Source organism: Plectropomus leopardus, chromosome 7 (genome assembly GCF_026936395.1).
Source record: "Plectropomus leopardus strain MGB_pleo_1.0 chromosome 7, ASM2693639v1, whole genome shotgun sequence".
NCBI lineage: Eukaryota > Metazoa > Chordata > Actinopteri > Perciformes > Serranidae > Plectropomus > Plectropomus leopardus.
In genome coordinates this window covers 5082608-5104953 of record NC_142182.1, presented here as the reverse complement: position 1 = coordinate 5104953, position 22346 = coordinate 5082608, and the positions used below count along the sequence as shown (strand labels likewise).

Sequence of the window (22346 nt, the reverse complement as noted above, 5' to 3'; positions counted from 1 at the left end):
AGAAATGTGTAATATTTGCCTTTTTGCTTCCCAGAAATGAATGATATCAAATCTCATTTCAGGCCATCACTATCAAGAGGAGCTCTAGTGCTCAAGGAGGAGCCGGAAACTACGAGGTTATCACCATTGACGATGACGATGACGTTATCCCCACAAATACCAAAACAGCGGATAGTAGGATGTCCCGGATGATGACAGTGCCACACCTGGACACTCAGTCAGGGTCCCGAACAGACTACTTAGCACGGGGAGGGAGCGGCGCCTCACAGAGGGACTACCTGTCGAGGGGCGGGACCCAGACTTTGGGAGGGTCAGTGAAAGTTGAGACTGTGACAGCTCTGCGCAGCACGCCTCAGTGGCTGACCGCCACCACCACGTCCTTAGCGTCGACCCCCAGTGTAGGTATTACTTTAAAGTCCTCGTCCAGAGTTTTGCCTGTTTTTACTTCTCTTGGATGTTTGACCTTCACTGTGCAGAGTGTTGATTTGTGATATCAGATCTTCTTTAGTCATGGTCCAAACTTACAAAAGTGTGATGGTTGAACTGGACACCTCCAGTGCACATACACTGCAGAATGATTTTTTTAGTGAAGTAGAAGACACATTGAGTGTCCCAGGGAGGACGTTTCTTTGTTGGCCAACCAGGAAGTGAACGTTGCCTTGGTTCCCTTGTCAAAAAGCCTATGGGATTTTTTTTTATGGGCCTCGAAAGGCAAACTTTTGAAACCGGGTGTAATCTTTTGAAAATGTAACACCTGTCACTGTGTAAACTGGCGATGTGCGGATCCTGTGAGCGCGGTGACATCACAGCTGCACGGCTTCGTGCACGCATGTGGTTTTCTTCTATGGTTTGACATAACAAAGTTACACTGTCAACTACTGGCCTGGTGTGCATACTACAGCGTTATCGGTTGTTTTTGCGGATCTGTAGGGGTCTGTATAGGTAGACGGGTTGTAAAAGTTTTGGAATTTGATTTAATTGTTGAAAAGTGGGTGTGTTATAACAGTTAGGCTCTGAGTGTGTAGTGGCGTTTTGGCAAAGCCGACAGTGTTGCTGCTGTATTTAGCAACTTTTCAGAACCTGTGGGCGACTTCATTTTTAAAAAGGGACTAGCAACAAATTTAGCTACTCGTTTAGACAGTCGTATCATATGGTAATTCATTAGCCTGCTTGCATTCATAATCACGGCTGTTTCACCATCAGCATGGAGTCTCTCCCCCTCGCCTTCGTGCAGGAGGCGTGTGACAGACAGGAGAGGAGACACCACTCGTGGTGGGAGTTAAATTGTAGTGAGTTTCTGTGGTTAAGTTGAACCTCCCACTTTCTGGACTGTTAGTGCAAGAAAGTGTACTGTAGTATAAATATCCTCAGTCTGATGCCATTTAAATGTTTTCTTTATAATTTTTCTGTTTATCTAATTCAGCGACGTTTTGCTTCCATTAATGCATGATGTCTTTGCAGATATGCAAATGAGTGAATATTAATTCTTTGAAACCTGAGCAAATTGGCTTAATTTCTTTCAAAAACAGCGAAATAAAGCAATGAGCAACTTAAGAAATGACTCAAAAAGTAATTTCTTAAGTGTGTTGGGAAAGTCAGGGAATTTGACACCGCAGCAATCAAAGAGTTACTTTATGATTAATCAGTTTTATCTTACATTCCTACTCATGAATCATTTCTTGTTGAGAACTTGATGTTTACCGAACCCCTTTTACTTCTGGATGAAACTGATACATAATGAAACTTATATTTACAGGGTTCTCACAGTCGTGAAATTCCTGGAAAAGTTCTTAAAATTATTAATTAAATTAGAAAAACAGTTTCCTAGGCCTGAATATGCTTTGGACTTAACTGAATGTTTTGGAAGAGATATGAATGTGCATTGTTTTGGCTATTGTTTAAATTATGCTTATTAATTCCCAAAACATGTCAAACATCATGCAAAATACTTCTTTAAATTCAGTGCATCATTGCTTAACTGTTGATCGGATCTTTTGTTTTCAATCCTCTAAAAAAGAGGTGCAGTATTGACGTTTTGCAAAGTATATGTCAATGTAGTGTATTGGCATATGTGGCTGCAGCCAGAAAAGTTTAACTTATAAGTAAATAAGGCACTAATAGTTTTCTTATTAGCAAATGCCTGGAGGTGTTCGTTTATAGGCCTACCCATTTTTAACTTCTTAAAGTAATGGAAATGAGTTCAAATATTATGGAAATGTTAGGGAAAAGTTTTGAAAATGTATTGGTAAAATTGTGTAGGAACCCTGTGTTTATTTGTATCTTCTAAATGCTATTTTTTTCTCTCTTCCCTGAACAAAGATTACATTTCAAAGCGGGGAAAGACATCTTTACGTGTGCCCATCCATGGCAACTCCTCCATGGGTGTTCTGATTCACATTATGAATCACATCTTTGTCTTTCTGTTATTTCACAAGTCATTTGTTTTACTTTCTTCCTCAGTCAGCTCAGCCCATCACCCGACCCTCAGCCTCTCCCTATCAGACCATCAGCCACATGGCGTTCCACGGGGTCGGAGCCAGGACTCCACCTGCAAACGACCCCCCGGCACCCCCAGTGACGGGTCTGGCTCGTTTCCATCAGTCACTGAGGACTCCCTACACTCTGAAGCTGCCAAATGAGCCGGGACGTCAGGAGCTCAGACACATAATCATAGATGGCAGCAACGTGGCTATGGCGTGAGTCTGCAACACACACAAACACACAAACACACACACACACACACACACACACACACACACACACACACACACACACACACACACACACACACACATACACACACACACACAAACTGTCTTTGCCCAGAAAGACTCCACTGTTGTAATGCAGGATCATCTTTACATAGATGTATGAAAAGGAACATGTATTTTAAGCAACATTTTAAGTTTTTTCAGGCAGGACTGTCCACTCAAATTATTTATACGAAATGTAAAGACATAATTTAACCAAATCTATTTAACCCTTTGGGCCCACTTTGATATAACACAGGTATCGCTCTGCGTGCAAAATGTGCTCTTTAAAATTAAGCTTTAAAAAGCCACCTTTGCTCCTGATTCCAATTTGCAAAAATAAGAATAACCAAAGAAATCTTTCAGATACACTTCAGATTAAGCGACTTAAAACCAAGCATAGCGTTTTTATTTATTATCTAACACACACTTCTTTATCGGGGAATCAGTGTGAAAGCATTGTGGGTTTGGCTCAGGAGATTTTCTTTGTCTAAGTGTCTGCAGTGCACTTATTATTGGTTCAGCTCAGAGGATAATGATGTCACTAAGGGCTGGGCGATAAATTTATTTTATCGATGACTGCAAATTTGTGGTTTAGGATGATTTTTAAAATGAAAATCTAGATTTTGTCTTTAACTTCCTCTGCTCCCCTTAAGTACATGTGAAAAGGTTGCTAGAGAGCTGGAGAAGATGTCGTTTGACTCGTCTACAACACAACAATTTCACCACAACGAATAACATTATTTGTTAAAATGGAACTAATGTTGAACGACGGTTATATGATTTCCAAAGTGGTTATTTTCAATACTCTGTTGTTTCTACGGAAAAATTATACAATATGCAATACTGACTTGAAGCCCTCAACATGTTGCAGATTGCTTTTGTGAATTTTTATGGCTAAAATCAAAGCAAAACTTTTTTCTTTGTAATTTCTTTGTCATTTGTAGTTTGTTTTTAAGAGGAAAAAAAAAGATTTAAATCATAAATCAAGCTTGTTGTGAAAAATCTAAGATTTTACTTTCAGGCCATATAGCCCGGCTGTAATGTCACTTCTGGTACTCGTAGACAACATTTTTGTAATATTTTAATGAAAAACTAAAACAAATCCAGATCAGTTTTAGAATGTTTATGTAATAAAAATTTGAGACACATAATCATTTTTTAAATATTTTTTATCTACTTATGTATTTATTTATTGCAAAATTGCAAAAATTAGATCCTCTGACTACCTTCCTCTGACCGTCAAGCAGCCCACGAGTCCCTCTGAACATGTGACACACAGAATATCTTGTAAAAGGTGTTAGAAATACATCGGTGAAAATAACCGCATATTACTATATCTTCCGTATGTGACGCAGCATTTACTGGTATGAGTGTAAAGAGTAGTAGCTCCTGTGATGACAGTTACAATAACACACTTGCAGTACATGCACCACGTTTTTCCTTTTACACGTGAAGCCATCACTCTTCCCATCATCATCGGTTGAGGCTACAAACACTCAATCATACTCTCGATCTAAATGAACCACCTGGTCGCAGTGCGTAGGTCGCAGTGCGTAGGTCGCAGTGCGTAGGTCGCAGTGCGTAGGTCGCAGTGCGTAGGTCGCAGCTACAACCCCATAGGTGCACCAAAACTTAGCCCACGCATACATAAAATGTTACTCATCACCTTTGTGTGTGTGTGTGAGTGTGTGAGCCTGACAAAGCGAAAGCAGTTGTAACAAGATTTAAAGAGAGGGGGAGTACTATGGGGGTGTTTTGGGGAAGACAGGCCTTTTCGAGTAAAAAATCTGACCTTGTAGTTCCTGTATTATCCAGAAATTGTGCAACAGAGCAAGGATGTAGTGCAGCCCGTTTTTCTTTTCCTCACTCTCTGCTGATGTGTCGTTACTGTCCTCATCCTTTATGAACTCGTCTTGACTTCTCACTTTTACAACCACTTCCTTTTACATTTTGTGTCCCCCCCGTTCTCCCCCATTTTCTGTTTCACCCTCACTCCCTCCCGTTTTCAGAAGGATGCCTCAGCAGAAAAGCACAGGTGGTCTCTGACTCGACATCTGTTATACAGGATGAAAAAAAAGATTTATCCATTATTGTTTCTGTCAGGTTATGTGCTAAGCAAGCTTCACGCTTATAAGTCTGATAGCCTGGTACAATATTTTAAGACAACAAAAGTATTGTAAACATTTTCATGGATCTTTTAAATCCAGTTGTTTGTAGTGTTTCGTCTGCTCTTTAAGCCTCTGCTTGGTGATAGCCATGGCCAAAGGCATTATATTTTTGTGTTGTCCATCCAGCATGTTTTTGTGAAAGGGATATCTCTAAAATGTTTGTAGGGAATTTCTTCAAATTTAGCACAAACATCCACTTGGAAGGAGGACCTGATTAGATTTTGGTGATTATAGTTTAAAGGTCGAGGTCACTGTTACCTTACGTCCATATCATTCTGGTGAACGCAATATTTAAAGAAGGCCTTTAAGGTATGTTGTGTAAGTTCCCGCCACCCAGTCCTAAAGAATATGGGGCAGCATTTCACCCTGTAAATGTCAGTCTACTACTTTGCCCATACAACCTCAACTTACAGTCATCTGTTATAAATAAAATTCAGTCATAAGTGACAGCAGAGCAAGAATACAGACGCTCAGAATAAGGCTGCTATATTATGATCTTCACGTGTGGCGTTTGTGTATAATTTACTTTATAGCTTACTTTAGCTCAGTTTTAGCAACGCCACAGTAACAAGAAGACAGTTTTTCGCGACCAGTGTGTGTTGTCATTAGTAACAGTAAAGATAAGTTTTGGTAAATAGCCAACGTTAAATGTTACTTAGCAGTTTACAAAAAAAAAATGTTGCGAGTTCAGCATCAAACTGCATCTTTTGACTCTTCAGGAGCTGTCTCCAGTGTTGGAAAGCCAATATTTGCTCTAGTTTTGCTTCCTCTTACATCGCCTCTTTTCTTTGCTGCGGAGCGTTACTTCTTTCCTTGAGCTGCTTGTGATGAGGATAACGGGCGTTTTCCCGGAGCCTCTGCCATCGCTGTATTTCTTAAACACTAACTAAATAATTCACTGGCACTGTAACTTCTACGTTGTATCCATTGACTCTGGCCAGCTCAACGGCTTCGTCCTCTCCTGCAGCTCACGAGAGGCTACAGTGACTCACTGTCACGTCTCAGGCCAGGATGTGTTATTACAGAAAGGACAGCTACTTCACCCTCTGTTGATATGGTTCATTTTTTAATGTTTTTAAACTAAAATTATGCCTAGGTCTTACATAATGCACCTTTAGGGGAGTTTCCTCAAATTTGGCACAAATGTCTACTTGGACACCAGAATGAACTGATCAGAATCTGGTGCTCGAAGTTCAAGGTCATAAAGACCTCATAAAAAAATATTTTTGGAAGAAATTTCTTAAAAATGTCTTATAGCATATAAGGATGAAGTGATGACAACTTATATCTGAAGTCAAATATCGACTTTATTGTGACGTCAAAATGTTCTGCAAAAACACTTTTTCAGCCATTTTTCAACATCAGGAACAGAAGGGAAGACATTTGGTCAGAAACTGATTTAGTGACACCAATCTTTGGTGTCCACCTTGAAACTGTCCCGACTGTATAGATCTTCGGTGCTGTCTCAAGTGTGAAGCGTCCATGTTTTCACAGACGTTGATGTAAACTGTAACTGCAACTTGACTGGTGCATGGAGGCATACAACCGTGTGGCGGTAACTCTTATCGTTTGTTTATTTTTATTAAGATCCCGAAAGAGGCTATTAGGTTATGTGAAGTCATCCTTCATGAGCCCTGAGATGTTTTCCCTTGTCAGGTTACGTCCAGGTTTCCATGGTGATTTTACTGCTTGCATAATCTCATCCTGCTGTGGTGTCCTTCATCACTTTCTCTTTCAACAGTTGGAACTTCCCTTGATTTTGCATTGCTGCGCTGACCGCAAGCTGAAAGTTATCTACTTCTCTTGAGTGTGTGTGTGTGTGTGTGTGTGTGTGTGTGTGTGTGTGTGTGTGTGTGTGTGTGTGTGTGTGTTCTCTACTTTGTGTAGTTCTACTTGTAATATCATATCACAGAACACAAGTTTGGAACCATGTGTATGTGATGTGCACGTACTTGGCCAACAAGTGGGGAATGTACCGATCAGTGTTTTTCCCACAGTGTAAAACCGTCTTACTGCCCCCAGCACATCAGTATTCGTGCCAGGGGTGCTGTTTTTTTCCGACTGGACCCACGTCACTTTGCTGGAGACCTGCTTAAAATTTTGTGTCACACCCCTGTGTGTAACAAGCAGTGCCACAGGCTGTTTGTTTTGCGTCTCTGCTTCACTGCAGCTCGTGTGAGGCCAGATCGCTGATCAAGATAATAACCCAGTGCACACGGAAATTACCAGTGGAGATATAACTGACAGAATGTCACATGATGAGGAAAAGGAAGAAGAGTGAACAGAAGCTCCATTTATGAGGCAAACATTTGACCGTTTAGAACACAAAGAGCCTCATGCAGCAAAATGCTCTTTAATTTTTCTTTTTTTTTCTTAATTTTATTTAAGGGAAGTCAATTCCAGAGCCACCAAACATTCTCAAACCATCCAAATATGCTTTTATTTAGGTGTGCCTTAGGTCTCCTTATGAGCACAGGTAAAGCCCCCTAAATACAAAAAAAGACAGCTTTTATGCGATGTGCAAAGACTCTGGCACGTGAACAAGATCAGAGACATGACATCAAAAAAGGCTGTAAGAGGTGAAATGTATGCAGTACTTAAATTGATGCACTGATGTATAGTAAACTTTAAAAAAGTAAACGTGATTTCAGTCCTCATACACATGAAACGCTGGAAGCGTTTAACTTTTTTCATGAAAAATTACTTGCACAAAGAAATGAATAGTTGCCAATTAATTTTCTTATTAATCATCTAATTGTTTCAGCTTGTATATTTTTATATTTTTGGTTTGTTTGCAAAAAATCTTCATTTGTAAAGTAGTTATCTAATTGTAGTAGTGGAGTAAAAAGTACAATATTTCCCTCTGAAGTGTAGTGGAGTAGAAGAAGACGGTGGCAAGAGATTGAAATACTAAAGTAAGGTTCTCAGATATTTACTTAAGTGAAGTACTTGAGTAAATGTACTTAGTTACATTACACCTCTGGTCAGCAGAGGGAATTGGGATCAATGGACCAAGTATAGTAGTATCTCTTTAGTCCTAAAACTGAATAATCTGGTCATCATAATTACTCTAAAACCTTAACTAAATTTGATTAAATAGTATTCATGCATTTTTTTTAAAATGTCCCTCAGATATAAAGCTTATTTTTCCTTGTGTTGGACAGCAAGTTGTGGACTGTGAAAGTGAGATGTTTGTCGCTTATCTTGGTACGAGTGATCTCGAGTCCTTGTAAAGTTTTCTCTTACGTAAGAGAAAAGCGACAATAAGAAAAAAAATGTAAATATACATAAATTGCTTCTTGTATGAGGTCCATTTTTTAAATGTATTTATTTAAAGTCATTTGCAAAATAATCCTTCAGCACTAGTCTGTCTTTTTGATGAAAATGTGAAACTCTTGTGCAGAAAACCGGTTATATTGTGACAGTCATGTTTTTCTGCTGCTAAATGGATGCAAAAGTCTTCATGTGCTGCAACTGTAACTTCAGATTCGACACACATTCGCTATTATTTCCCCTGAAGATAATCCTGCTCATGAATTATGAAAGATGATCAGAAAGACAGATGTCTGCTCTCAAGGTAATAATCTGGTTTGAAGGCACAGGAAAAAAATATACATGATAAGATAAATATACTCATAAAACCGTTTGAACATAATTCATCGGGGAGGACGTCAGTGGTGTTTTGGGTCTGCGGCTTGCAGCAGCGACAGCTTCCTGCACCGTGATGCTGGCTGCTAGCGGGGAGTTTCTGATCTCTGTTGGTGTTTGTTGTTTGTGTTGTTTTGTGGTTTTCTGTCCTGGCTACCCATTGAATGTATCACAGCTGTCTGACGTAGAGGGCGTGCACGTCACCACCAACAATCTGGGTCAGATGATGGTGTGATGCGCAGTGTGTGTGTGTGTGTGTGTGTTTGGGTTTGAATGTTGTTTTGTTTTACTAAACTCAATACCAAGTTCGTCATTTGCGCTTCTGTTGCTAGGAAAACCTTTGAGAACTTATTTCACTCGGTCATATGAATAGGAAATGCATCAATGCTGTATTTTGCCTAATTATGTAATTTATTTCCAAATTTGTTTCCGTTTTTCTGCTTTTTTCTGATTGTGTGATTCCTATCGATGCAGGCTAGACAAAATGTTAGAACTAGGCCTGCAACTAACAATTGTTTTATGTTTGTAATCAGTCTGTAGATCTTTTTCTCAATTCATTGATTAGTTGTTTAGTGGGTTAGGGTTAGGGTTAGGGTTAGGGTTAGGGTTATTGTCCAAAAATGATGGAAAATGTTGATATTGTTTTTTCCTCAACCCAAAGTCATTCAGTTTGTCATAGAGGAGTAAAGAAACCAGAAAATATTCACATTTAAGAAGCTTGAATCAGAGAATTTAGATTTTTTTTTCCTTTAAAAAATGACTGATATTCAATTCTTGAATCAGTTCGCAGTTAATTAAATAGTTAATCTAACTGATAAACCATTGCAGCTCTAGATCATAGTGATTTCTCGTGTGGTGATGTAATATGTGATGGTGGACTCATCCAACTTTTTATTTCTCAACACATTTCAATTCAACACACAGACATTTACAGTTGTATGCCCCTTCCCTAGAGCCAAAAAAAAACCCAAGTCCCTCCCCCGAGTGTTTAAACAATTATTTGACATGCCTCCCCCATTTTGCACAACTCTTTCCCATCATAAATGGCAAATAATTTTATATATTTTCTAAAAACTATTATTTAATGATGAAAAAGAACTGATAAGGGGTATTGATAGTTGTCTCAGAGAATGTATGGACATCTAAAAATGTGTGTGAATCCTGTACTTTGTAAAGTCACATCACTACAGAGGCTGACTGTCAGATTCTGACCTCAGTGGTCTGCACATACAAACAGAAAGTGTTGTCAAATATCGTCCTGATTTATCCACGTTAGTTCTTACCGTGCCGCTTCTCTTTGTCATCTTTCCAGTCACGGTCTCCATCGGTTCTTCTCCTGTCGAGGGATAGCGCTGGCTGTGGAGACGTTTTGGAGGCGGGGCCACAGGGAGATCACAGTATTTGTCCCTCAGTGGCGTCAGAAGAGAGACCGACTCACAACAGGTACACGTGTACACAGAGCAGTCTCGGCTCTTTACTCTGCTAACTCTTGTGTTTTTAATGAAAGAGCGAGTCAAAGTGCTGACTTTCAGCTACAATGTGCGCTCATGCCTTTTCTCGCTTTTCCATTTTATTATCATGTTATATTAATATAACTGTTAAATTTTTCACAGAGCAACATTTTCTAAACCAGCTGGAAGACCTGAGACTGCTCTCCTTCACCCCCTCCAGAGAGGTGTGTGGCCAGAGGATATCTTCACACGACGACAGGTACACACACACACACACACACACACTCTCATGTGCATTTGATTAAACCGTAGACTGTAAATAAAGATGGAGGACATGACAGCTCTCTCAAAGTGAAGCCAAAACATCTTGATCGCCCCCTGGTGTCTGTCTGCAGTAAAGCTGGCTGCCGTCATGTTAGTGAATGGGACATAGGCCAAACTAAAAACTCAAAGTCCACACCAAATAAAATTTTCCCAAAGGTGCTTTCTGCCTTTTAAGGTAATTCTTATCACCCTGATGTTTGTACAAGTGATTGTTTTTATGATAAATTTGGTTTTGATGAGTTATTTATTTTTGCGAAAAGTGTATTTTTCGGCCATGACAGAGGGCTGCGTATGCCAAACTTTGCACTTGCGTTCAAATTGTGCTGCTTGTGTTTGGTCGGACGGGCGTTTCTGCGGGAACCCTAACCACCGTGCAGATTGCTAAAGTGCAAAATATGGCTCTGAATGATGTCACCAGTATGAGATGGCATCTGTGTCCTGGATATTTTGGCTACACTGAAGTAAAAGTGCTGTATCATGATTTAAAAATGCTGCAATAACTGCTGATTTGTGATTTTGGGAAGGTGTTTTGGCCACACTAAGAGTTTTGAAAGCCAGATCTCACAGCAGTTAAAATTTGATCAGCACTCAGAAACAAAATCAGTTCTCACAGACACATAAGTCATTGTGTTCAGGATTACTAAAAAATAAACGTAAGAACTCACACTGACTCAGAGGTCGATGTTTTCCTCTCTGTGTGTCTCTCGCTGACCTTTGAACACTGGGAAAATCCTGAGTGTCTAATCCACACACTCTCTCTCTCTCTGTCAGGTTCCTGCTCCACCTCGCAGAGAAAACAGACGGGATCATCGTAACCAACGACAACCTGAGGGACTTTGTGGACACCTCGGACACCTGGCGCAAGATCATTCAAGAGAGGTGATTGTGTTTCATGTTTACAGCTCAGTCACTCGTACGTTCCTTTAGCCAACATGATACTGGAAAGTCCAGCGAGGCACGCTGCCAGCCGGCTGACAGATTATAAGGATGTTGTTTTTATTTCATGACAGTTAATGTACTCAACTGTAATGGACCAACATTCTTGTAGCGCTTAAAGGAAAAACAAACTCCTCCCAAAGAGCAAACGAACATTCAGGAGGGAAAAAGCTACAGCCGAATCAGAAACATTTGTTTGACTTCTAATGTGAGAACCTAATCCTAGAGGAGGACTTTTGTTTGATTTAAATAAAGTGATAATCCAAAAGTATTTTAAACTAATTGATACACACTTTTAAGTTTCAAAGTGAATTAAATGCAACTTTAAGGTTTGCAGGTTCATTTTGACTTTACTTTTAGTATGATAATTAGTTTGTAGAATTAGTAAGTATGAAGATAGTTGTAGTCAGTAGGAGGGTTTTCAAATTGCCAATATAAAGTCATAGAAACAAGTCATTTAAAATATATATATATATATATATATATATATATATATATATATATATATATATATATATATATATGCAAAAAGTTTTTACGCTCGCATGCTATGTGCATGTCGGTAGGAACTGGCTTCCTCTGGCTTGATTCAGCCGCCTATCACCGCCCAGAAATCCTTCACACGTGGCCGCTCCCACATATAAGGGGCTTGCCTTTCCATTATCGGTCGCATAACACGCCTACGTCGCCTTCGATCGGAAATAATGGCGGTTAATGCAATGGAAATAAACCTGCTAAAGTCCTCTGAACCTCCATCACCGACTGTGACCAAATGTATTTTAACAACCTAAAAAAAGTCAACAGTTATTTTGCTGCTGCTGGTCTACTGCTGCCTCGATTAGTCAGTGAGTTGGTGTTATTGTGTGGCTTTAGTGAATCCGAATTAGCGCTTTTAAAACTGCAAAGTCACACGATATCACAAACAAACTGACTGATCGAGGCAGCAGTCGACCAGCAGCAGCTCCTCCGTTCAAATCACTGTCTGACATTAAGGGAAGGCATTGAAAATACTCTCAATATAGCATCTACTGTCTCTGGGTAAGTAATCCATAACTTTCCCTTTAATACTGCTAGAACAATTACAGCATCTCACCATGAGGTGATTTGGTTAAATCCAGGAAACCAGCATCTGATACGCTCTACTGGTTCACCTCTGTGTGACCCAGTCACGCTATCTAACGCTGCTGTCACGGCTTAATTTCTGGTTACACGAGCCTGACTAGTTAAAGCTGGTTAGTTTCACCTGAATTCAGCCGTCCTCAGAGGAACACTGAAGTCAGGTTGGATAATGTGCATCAACTTCAGACCACTGTGAAAGATGAGGAATCTGCTCCTGCACAGGTTTACTTGATTAAAGAAGTAAAAGGTGCATAAAAGACAGCAATACATAATGCAATACATTAGCACAAAAATAAGGCAGGAGCAGGAGTTAAGTGAAAACAAATCACATGATAAAAGCAAGATGAATTTAAAGACAGAGAATTAAAACTGTGTTTCTTTGCTTTTCTCTGGTAGGTTGCTTCAGTTTACTTTTGTGGAGGACCACTTCATGATCCCCGATGACCCTCTGGGGAAAAAAGGACCCCATCTAGACACCTTTCTGCGTAAAGAAAACAGGTGTGTTTTGTTTGCGGATGTATTTAAGGGCCCAGGTAGGGGTGGGCGATATATTGAATATGCTCGAGGTACTGGGCTGGTTGCACGTGCAATTTATATAGAATGAGAATATCACGAACATTGAGTATAAATTGTCTATTTTTAAAACCACCAGCATTTAAACCTTGATTTAGCAGATACACACACAAAAAGCAGGTTTTTTTCCAGAGCTCCACACCATGACTATTTAGTCACATTTTACGACCATGGAGCACCACTATGATTCACAGATCCTGTTAATATATGAACTGAGGGGCTGTTAGTCGGTTTTCATATTAAAGTGAATCAGTCATCACATTTTATGGTGCTATGATCACAGTCTAACTTAATAAGTGGTAGTGGTGACAGGGTGAGCAGGTGAGGCGTGCGTTCTTCTACCTGCAGAGCTGCGATCGCGACTATTTAGTGACATTTTGCGACCAGGGAGCACGAGGGCGTCTTGCAAATCTTTGTAATGTGTGAACTGTAAAACATGTTCACAGTCACTGCTCAAAGTGAGTAAATCCTCATGGTTAAAGGTGCAGCGGGAACAGTTTAACCTTCTGCCTACGCAAACATCCAACTGTTGACCGGAAGATTCGAGTCCACGGCAAAAACATCAACACTTCCCGCCTGAGACGAGCTAAGTCCTTCAAAATAAAAGCACAGTGGGTTCCGCTTTGATTTATATGATTACAACAGCACTTTATTTTACTTTATTATGACAGTATTTTTTTTCTGAGAAGTTTATTTTATCCCAGTAGAGACTTTATTTAACTGAATTGTAGCTGTAGTTCATTTAATAATTTTGTGTTTGTAGTCATTTACAGTAGTTTAGAGGAGATTTGAAAATACTGAGATATATATTATATATGGTGATACAGCCTGAAAATATTGTGATATTATTTTAAAGTAATATCGCCTGTTGAACCATTATTGTGGCTTTTATTGCAGTAAATGATCTCACACTCTCTCTCTCTCTCTCTCTTTTCACATCAGGAGGGCTCCAGCCACTCCTCCTCCTCTGAGACCCCCAGACTTCCGGCCGTCCTCGCAGCAGCAGCAGCAGCCGGTTTATGTCCAGGCCCTCCACTCCGCTCCTCGGACCCCCGCCTCCTTGCCCCCGCCCCCTCCCTCCCTGATGCCCCACCCCACCGCACACTGGCCCCACTCCGGTCCTCCCGAATGGCACCCGCCACGCCGATCCCCTTCCCCCTCGCCCTCACCGCCTCCCCAGCGGTCACCAGGGGAGACGTCGGAGCTGAAGAAAAAGCTGTACGACATCTTCCCCGACCAGAAACAACGCATCGACCGCATCCTCAGCGACAACCCGTACATGAGAGACCTGAACGCCCTGTCGGGGCTGCTGCTGGGATAAAGAGCGGGCTCGGCTGTGAGAATCAGCAGACACACACAGTACATATGCTCACATATGCAAGAATATTACGTGTCAGCATACAAATAATTTATTTTGCCATTTCTTTCAGCCTGGAGGGAATGGAAAGTTTACTGTTATTTTACATGAAGACTGATCATCAAACTAGCTGCTATTGGCAAAAAGTTGTTGTTTTTTTTTCAAGATTTTTTCCTCTCCTTCTCAAATTGACGAACCGCTCTGCTGTCTGCAGAACCAAAAGACATTTTTCAAGCAGCAAAGTCTTTATTAGTTATAAATCATTACAGATCCTCAACAGCAGTCCAGAGGTTCCTTGAATGTGGGACCAGCACTGGGAGAAAATGTTTTGGACCAACAACAGTGAACTGGTTGCACTGGTGGGTTCCCTCTCCCAAACCTTGTTTACCATCAGACTCGAACACCTCTCTGAATATACAAGCTCCGAGCTTTTTTGGGATAAAACTTGGGACATAGACAGGGTTTGCATGTTTCTATGCTTTCAGAATATTAGTTCTACACTTGTTATGTTCTGTAACGGTGAATTCACTGATCGGCAGTTTCAGGTTTTTGCACTGTGAGCAGTTTCAGCAATTTGGAGTCATCAGCTGAGTGTACTGTTTTTTTTTTATCTCCTTGTCAGTGTGCTTTCAGGAAGCAGGATAAGATCACCAGATTTAGCATCATATAGTCATTATTAGTGACAGTAAATGTTTGACAAAAATCCCCAAAAGCCACATTTAAAGATATATAGATGGGTAGTTATTTCAATGTTTGATTTACTATTTTATTCACTATATGTATTATACATAATGTATATATATATATATATATATACAGGCTAAAATAATCGCACTTAATTAATTTCTGTAATTAAAGCAGCACTGCCCATCTCTATTCCTTTAAAATATTACCTGTATATCCTGGATTTCATTGCTGAATCCAGATGATGTTTTAATACACTAATTCAGTAATCAGAAGGAAATCATTTAATACTTTATTTAAATAGTCTACCTACAGATAGGTTATAGAGTATATGTAACATTTTGGCAGATTAGTAGTTAAGATTCAACTGTTTCACTTTATTCTGTAGATCAGCGTTGCCCCGAGTGGGGTCCGCGGGCTGAAATTGGCTCATTGTAAGGTTTGATTCGGCCCATCAGGTGTTTCTAGCTTAGGAAAATTTCAAATTAATTTATAAAAGTGAAGTAAAAATGCTCTTTGAATATGTGGGATCCCAAATTATTATTACTTGTCTCATAATCTGAGCACTGTTGGCAGGGTGATTCTTTGTGCACAAAGTCACTTTGAGTGCTGTAAGAAAAAAACTGCAGTAGAGGCATTTCAGTTCAGGAGAGTTAGTATCCGAGGACCATTGTGTACCATTCTTAACAGTTCACTAGCCTCAGGTGGTATGTAATATTTTGTACCTTCATACTTATTAAAATTTCACCGGGCTATATGGTCGTATTAAGTTATAAATACACCCACTAAATGCTGCGTATTGTAATATTCTCACACCTATTTTCCTTATTAAACAGAGAAACAAAACTGTAAACCTTTTGAATTCAGCACTCTCGGTCACAGACGACTGACGAAGCTTAACCGCCTCATTAACTCATCATGTAACACACTTCATCCAAACTCGACAGATACAAAAATGACCCAAACTGTCTTACTCTTTCAAGTAATCTGATTAGTGAGTCCACTGTTCCAATAATCGCCACCTCCGATTAGGATGAAATGAATCCCTAATTTACAAAGAACATGGAGCTTTTCCCCACGGTCTCTCTCTCTGCCCGCTGGCCGCCAGCTGTTTACAGTCCTGTAACTTCTCCCTCCACCATTAGGTGTCGCTGTGTCTTTCAGCTCAGCTGCCTATTTCCACCAGTAGAAACCGTAGACTGACCTCTAGTGGTGCGTGCTGTGCACTGCATACAGTGACATTGAGAGAAAAACGAGTATGAAAAACATACCTTTGGGATTTCTAAATACCCCGGTAAACCATAATATCCTGATACCATCCAAGAGTATATGTGTCAGTAAACTACATAGTGTCAGAATAATTTAGTTTATGTTAATCTAGTTGAGTATAGTTCAGCTAAACTATTCTGATATGGAGTGAATTGTCCCGTATACTCTACAAACATCTAAAGTGAAAAAAGTTGTATTGCTGAATCTCAACTCATCTGCTAAAATGTTAAAAAAAAAAAACAAAAACAACAACTCTATAAACTATCTTTAGGTGGTCTATCCAAATACAGTGTTACTGGAAATGATTGTGTATTTGAGTATCGTCAATTTGACCCCACCTCCGTGTTCTCTGTGATTGGAGTTGTCGCTTCTCAAACCTGCTGTTTATTAATGATCTCTGAAAAGCTGAAGACGAACTCAGGTGCTGAAACTGAATTTGCTGCTCTGATAGTTTGTGATTGAGACGAGCATTTTGTATTTTGTTGAATCTGTTCCCAGCATCAGTTGTTCCAGTTTGATACACTGTGTTTTCAGGAGGATGCCCTTATGCATCTGCATTTTGTTTTAAGGTGCTTTGAGTTATCCGCCGCAGTTTGTCAGCCCACTACACTACAGGAGTTTGGACGTACCCTTTATTGATTAAGTTGAATGATCCACCTAAATTTGAAATCACACACTATACAGTACATTTGCTTAAAATCTTGCCAAGACAGCAAATGTACTTAAGTTACATTTGTAATTAGTGTTATATAGCTTAATTGAATGCACTGAAAATAAGTAACGGTGTAGTGAGTAAAACAAGGTTTCATTGATGAATCGTCAGAAAGCTTGTAGTGGGGTTTTTTTACCCTCACACACTCAGAGAATGTGGGCCGCAGCTTGCATATTTGATGTGCATCTGAGTTTTTGTAATATACACACACTTTATCTCCTTGTAAGAAAAAGAATCCCTGCACAAAACTTTACAAGGTGTCGAAAAAAAACGTTTTGTTCGTACTTGCTATGTTGTCGTTGTAAGGATTACTGAAGGATTTTCTCTTTTGTTGTATTATAATTCTTTTGTGTATATTGATATTTTTTTTTGTAAATACAAGCATTTTTGGCTACGGTGCACATATGGTTTTATGTATGTGAAAAAACAAAATAAATGCAGCAGCCCCCCTAAAATTGTTTTTGCATGACTTCAGTGCTTTAGGTTTATTCACATTCTTTCATCTTCACTGTTTCAGTTACTTGTGTTTATAATTCATTTTTTCAGAAATTTGAGGTTATTTCCTAGCTGCTAGCAAAGTGGCTACACTTTGGGGCTTAGAGCTTTGACTGTTTGTCACACACTGCCTCAGCATCAGACTGAAGTCGCCCTGAAACGAGTCGTGCTTTGGCAGCAGCAGGTCTGAGTCACTAGGGGTCAGTGTGCATTAATATAAGACTGCTGAAGTGTTTTCTGTTACTTCACTTTTCAACTTCTGGCTTCACCAGATGTCATTTACTATGTGCATCTGTGACCTTACATTTGGGCGTGACCCCGCCCTGGCCCCCCCAAAACTATTTTCTAATTCACAATAAAAATATACTGATTCACACTGGGAATTGTGTTTCTACTTTTAGTATATATATGGTGCCTGAATGCATAAAACAGCATCAGAAAAGAGCTTATTTATCAAAAAAGTGCCAGTGAGGGACCACCCTCACCCCCTGGCAGAGGTCCTAGATAGGCCCCTAATGTCCTAAATTCTAGAAGCACCCTGAAATCCCAGAAACATCCTAAAATCCCAGAAATGTCCTAAAATTCAAGAAATGTCCTAAACTCATAGAAATGTCCTAAAATTCTAGAAACTAGAAATTTTAATAAAGTATTGATTCATGTAATCAGTTACAGTATTTTTCGCTTGTCTGAATGTTGTGTCACTTCTGGGACTCCATAATAGTGAGACTATGGGACTGAGGCTGGCTGACAGTCCCATTTAAATCAATGGGCTGGTTTATTGTAATAACCGCCATGTGTTTGCAATTAAGAACACTGTGACCTTTTATTTTATCCCCAAATCTGCAGGCAGCCATCTTTTTAAGCTCTTTTACAAGCATTGTTTTTCAATTAGATTTATTGTGCGGCACATCTTTTGTGAGCAGTGTTTATACAGTGTGAAATTCCATTAAAACACACTGTTTGCAGTCTGTTTCAGTTTGTGGTGTGGCTAAGAATAGAGGATGACGTATCTTTGCAAAGCCAAAGCCGGCTGAATGAGTAATCATGGTGTGTTTAATGTTTTGCGTTCTCTTCTGTGGTCAGTTTTTCATGAGGAGTATGCTTCTGTAGGGTAATACGCTCAGTGTGGCAAGGAGTAGCTGTGGTTTTTCACAATTTCAAACACAGACTTTAAAACCATTTTTGTCTTTTTAATCTTCAACTCAAGCCCAAACTAATGTACCAAATGGGGTCCTAAAAACCAGGGGCAAACCTAGACTCTGGGGGGACCCATGCAGGGATACTCGACTGGCTTTGCTGTGGGACCATTTTTACAAAATGACAGAAGGCCAGGGGCCAGTTGCAGCCCCATACGTGTTTCTAGGATTTATGACATTTTTAGGATTTTAGGTAATTTCTAGAATTTAGGACATTTCTAGGATTTTGGCATGTTTCAATTTTTTTCGCATATTTCTAGGATTTTAGTCAACTACTAGGATTTAATGACATTTCTACGATTTTTTAGGAAATTTCTAGGTTTTTAAAACATTTTTTTAAGATTTTAGGACATTTCTAGGATTTAAGCACTTTTCTAGGATTTTAGGACGTTTTAAGGATTCAGGACGTTTTAAGGATTCAGGACTTTTCTAGGATTTTAGGACGTTTTAAGGATTCAGGACGTTTTAAGGATTCAGGATGTTTCTAGGATTTTAGGACATTTCTAGGATTTCAGCACATTTTCAGGATGTTAGGATCTATATAGGATTTTTGGGGCTTAGCTGGTATATTTCCTTTATGAGAGGTTTCAGGCAGTTTAGAGTTGTCATTGCAAGATGTGCCATCACATTTTCCATCAGGGGGCCCTTTTCTCAGATTTTTTAATGGGGACCCCAAACATTTGCCTGGTTTGCCTCCTCTGATGGTGCACCCATGGTGCTGTGTATAAACTGTGCTTGACTTACATCGCTGACTCTCCAGTTTGGTTCCTTTCACCTGTTACAACAGGACAGCTGTAACTTTTTCTTCTCTTTTTCTGTCTTTCTTTCTCATGAGGAAACTCTCAGCCCCACCCAACTTGAACCTGAGCAGAGGTCTAATAACTGAAAACATCTGTTTGGTTGTAAAAGGCTTTTGTCCAACAATCCCTTACATTCCACTTCCCAACACCCACATAGCAAAAATGCCGCCATCCTTTGCTTTTAAAACAGTGAAAGTAAAACATTCAGTGGGGTCATGGTAGCATTTTTTTGAACTACGTCTGTGTTTTAATCTTGATTAAACAAAAAATCCCCAAGTCAATAAATCATAATAGATAATAAAAGTGTGAAATTGTGTAATTAAAAAGATCTGACATCACAAAAATTGGTTGTATTTTTGATATCACAAAATGAAAAAACAAAACAAATCTATGTAAAGGATTTCTAAATGTAGAAACATTAACAAAACATTGATGTACATGATTTAGTTTTTCAGATATGCTTATCTTTATGAGCTGCAAAGCTGTTAGTTAGATAAATCACTCATTGCTGTTGGTGCCACGGTGCGTTTTTGCACGGTTTTGCACTGCACATAATGCAGCGTAATGATGTCACCACGTGCATCCAACATGATGACACGGAGGATGGAAGACTTAGCTTTCTGCTGCAAAAACTCAAAATGCTCTATCTCAGTGATACTCAAGTCTGGCCCCTGATAGAGGGTTATTTTGGCTATTTTAGATTTAAACAGGATCATGCAAACTAGGATCTCTCGTTAATCTCAGCCGTCTACAGTACGTCAGTTTTTGCAGGGTAAAAGGGAAGGCGCTGTAGGTGTAGGGATCGCATATACAAATGAAGTAAATTCTTATATTAGGAGCACACACATTTCAGTCGCTTTGCCTTCATGCAAATGTGTGTGGTCTGTGTTCCACCCTGAACCCTGCTTAGCACACACATTTGCAGACACTCAATCTGAATTCTTTGGGGTTTTTACCCAAAATAATGTCCTGTTTCCTAACCTCTTTCTTTGAGATCCACATTATTTTACTATCTGGTTATTTATTGTTTAACAGAGACAAAAGAAACACTCATAACACAACCCAGGAGCAGCATTACATAAGCAATGTGCTCCTCACAAACCTGGCTCTCATTATGCAAAATGCATGTGGCTTTTGTTTTAGGCAAAGTGACTCGCCAGCACTGACGATGTGTGTGTTCTGAGATTGTTCCTCGATAGCAGTGAAAGATCCTGAAGCTAATCATGCACAGGTTTCTCCAGCCAAAAAAAAATAGCTTTGGGGGAAATCCCTGCAGCCCCAGCGGTCTGATTCGGGACAGATTGGGGTGCTTGTTGTTGCAATAAGAGGCGTTTGCATGCAAAGCGTACGGCTACTGCACAGCGAGATTGGCAGTAACTTTGTTTGATTCTGGATTACAGGAAGAGCAGAACAAATATTTTCTTTTCCTGGGAATTTTTAGCATCAGACACAGACTGCACTACACTCTGTGAACAGGTGGTTTTATAGCCTGTTCAAATCTGTTTAGGTTCTCTGGATATGGCACACCTAATAGTTTATTAGGTTCCCAACTGGTGGGTCATGGTCCAAAAGTGGGTAGCAGGTCCATTCTGAAAGGATTAGAAGTGACTTGTGAATGTGCCAGGTTTCTAAAAAAATACACTTTATTTTGAATTACTGGCACAGAGCTTTTATTATGAAGTGCTGTTTCTATTTTTTTTTTGCCAAATGTTTTATTTTTTTGTGTTCTAAGTCAACGTGTTGTTTACATTTTGTGAAATCACATTGAAGATGTGGTAATTTATCTAACGTGTGGACCTTGAACTAATGATGAAGGAGAAATCTGGACCCTGTAGCTGTACCGGTCAGAAACCACTGCATTAGGAGATCCCCAGTAATCAGTCCTAAAACCTAGAAATGGGTTGCACCAATTTCACAAAATTAAGTAGGTCTAAGTACATCTAAGTAAACCTAATGTTTAGATATAAAAAAAAACATCAATTAAAATCTGTGGTTATACTTGCTTTCCTTCTTTAATGCAATCTGTTTCCAGGATTATTTTAAGGATGATCAACTTGTCAAATTTACAGTGCAGACATGCTGCTCTTTTCATCGAACTCTCAGCATTTTACCCAAAAATGCCCAACTATTTCTTTAAGATGGACCTTTCTCCTGTGACAGTCTTGGGTCTGGTCTGTCAAACTACAGCATGTGCCAAAGTCCAATATGGGTCACATGACATGTTGCATGTTCCCACATGATGACGAGAGAATTATGACGATTGCGAAGAGGTTTTTTCTTTGGATAAAAAAGTATGTGAGAAACTCTCACATTACATCATGTCATTTCCTCTCACCAGCCCGCTGTGTAAGTCCTCTGGCCACCAAATAAGTTTACGGCGGATTTATGTAATTATGTGATTATGAAATCCGGTTATTAAATCACAGTCTATGGGCAGCGATCAAAGCACAAGTGCAGCACGAACAAGATTGTCTCTGTCTTTATAACCATAACTACAGGGTTGTGTATGACACACACAGGACCACAGAGCAACAAAAAAGGCAATTAAGGACACGGTGTGACTCAGACAAACAGGGAAACAGTGGCGCAGACAGATCCGAGTGGCCTCATTAAGTGTTTTAAAACCACGAGTCTATAATGGGATCCAGTATTTCCCCTGTTTTTTGTTCAGAAGTGGTGGAAGGCGGTACAATCACATCCTCTGCCCATTTTGCTATAGAGAGCAAATGACAGATTGTCAGTCTGGTGATGAAATCTGGAAAAAAAAAGGCAAATGAGGTCATGCAACATGACATCGGAAAAAAAAAAATGTAAACACTGTGATTGCTGCTTTTTAACAATAATGCTATGTGGCTCTTTTT

At 39.6% G+C, this 22346-nt stretch overlaps 1 protein-coding gene across 4 annotated transcripts in view; it reads left to right on the top strand.

Annotated features, from left to right (window-relative positions):
- Window positions 1-17449, top strand: part of n4bp1 (nedd4 binding protein 1) — a 32148-nt gene extending 14699 nt beyond the window's left edge. Inside the window, exons 6-13 of one of the 4 annotated variants that reach the window (XM_088079713.1) lie at window positions 63-402; window positions 2465-2696; window positions 9882-10012; window positions 10183-10279; window positions 11116-11223; window positions 12796-12897; window positions 13455-13583; window positions 13915-17449. In XM_088079713.1, coding sequence (XP_087935839.1) covers window positions 63-402; window positions 2465-2696; window positions 9882-10012; window positions 10183-10279; window positions 11116-11223; window positions 12796-12897; window positions 13455-13583; window positions 13915-14293 — 1518 coding nt within the window. In that variant the 3' untranslated portion in view covers window positions 14294-17449. Of the gene's footprint in view, window positions 1-62; window positions 403-2460; window positions 2697-9881; window positions 10013-10182; window positions 10280-11115; window positions 11224-12795; window positions 12898-13454; window positions 13584-13914 lie in introns of all 4 variants that reach the window. The other 3 variants (XM_088079714.1, XM_088079712.1, XM_042495897.2) reach the window with 3 other exon arrangements.
- The last annotated feature ends 4897 nt before the right edge of the window (window positions 17450-22346 follow it).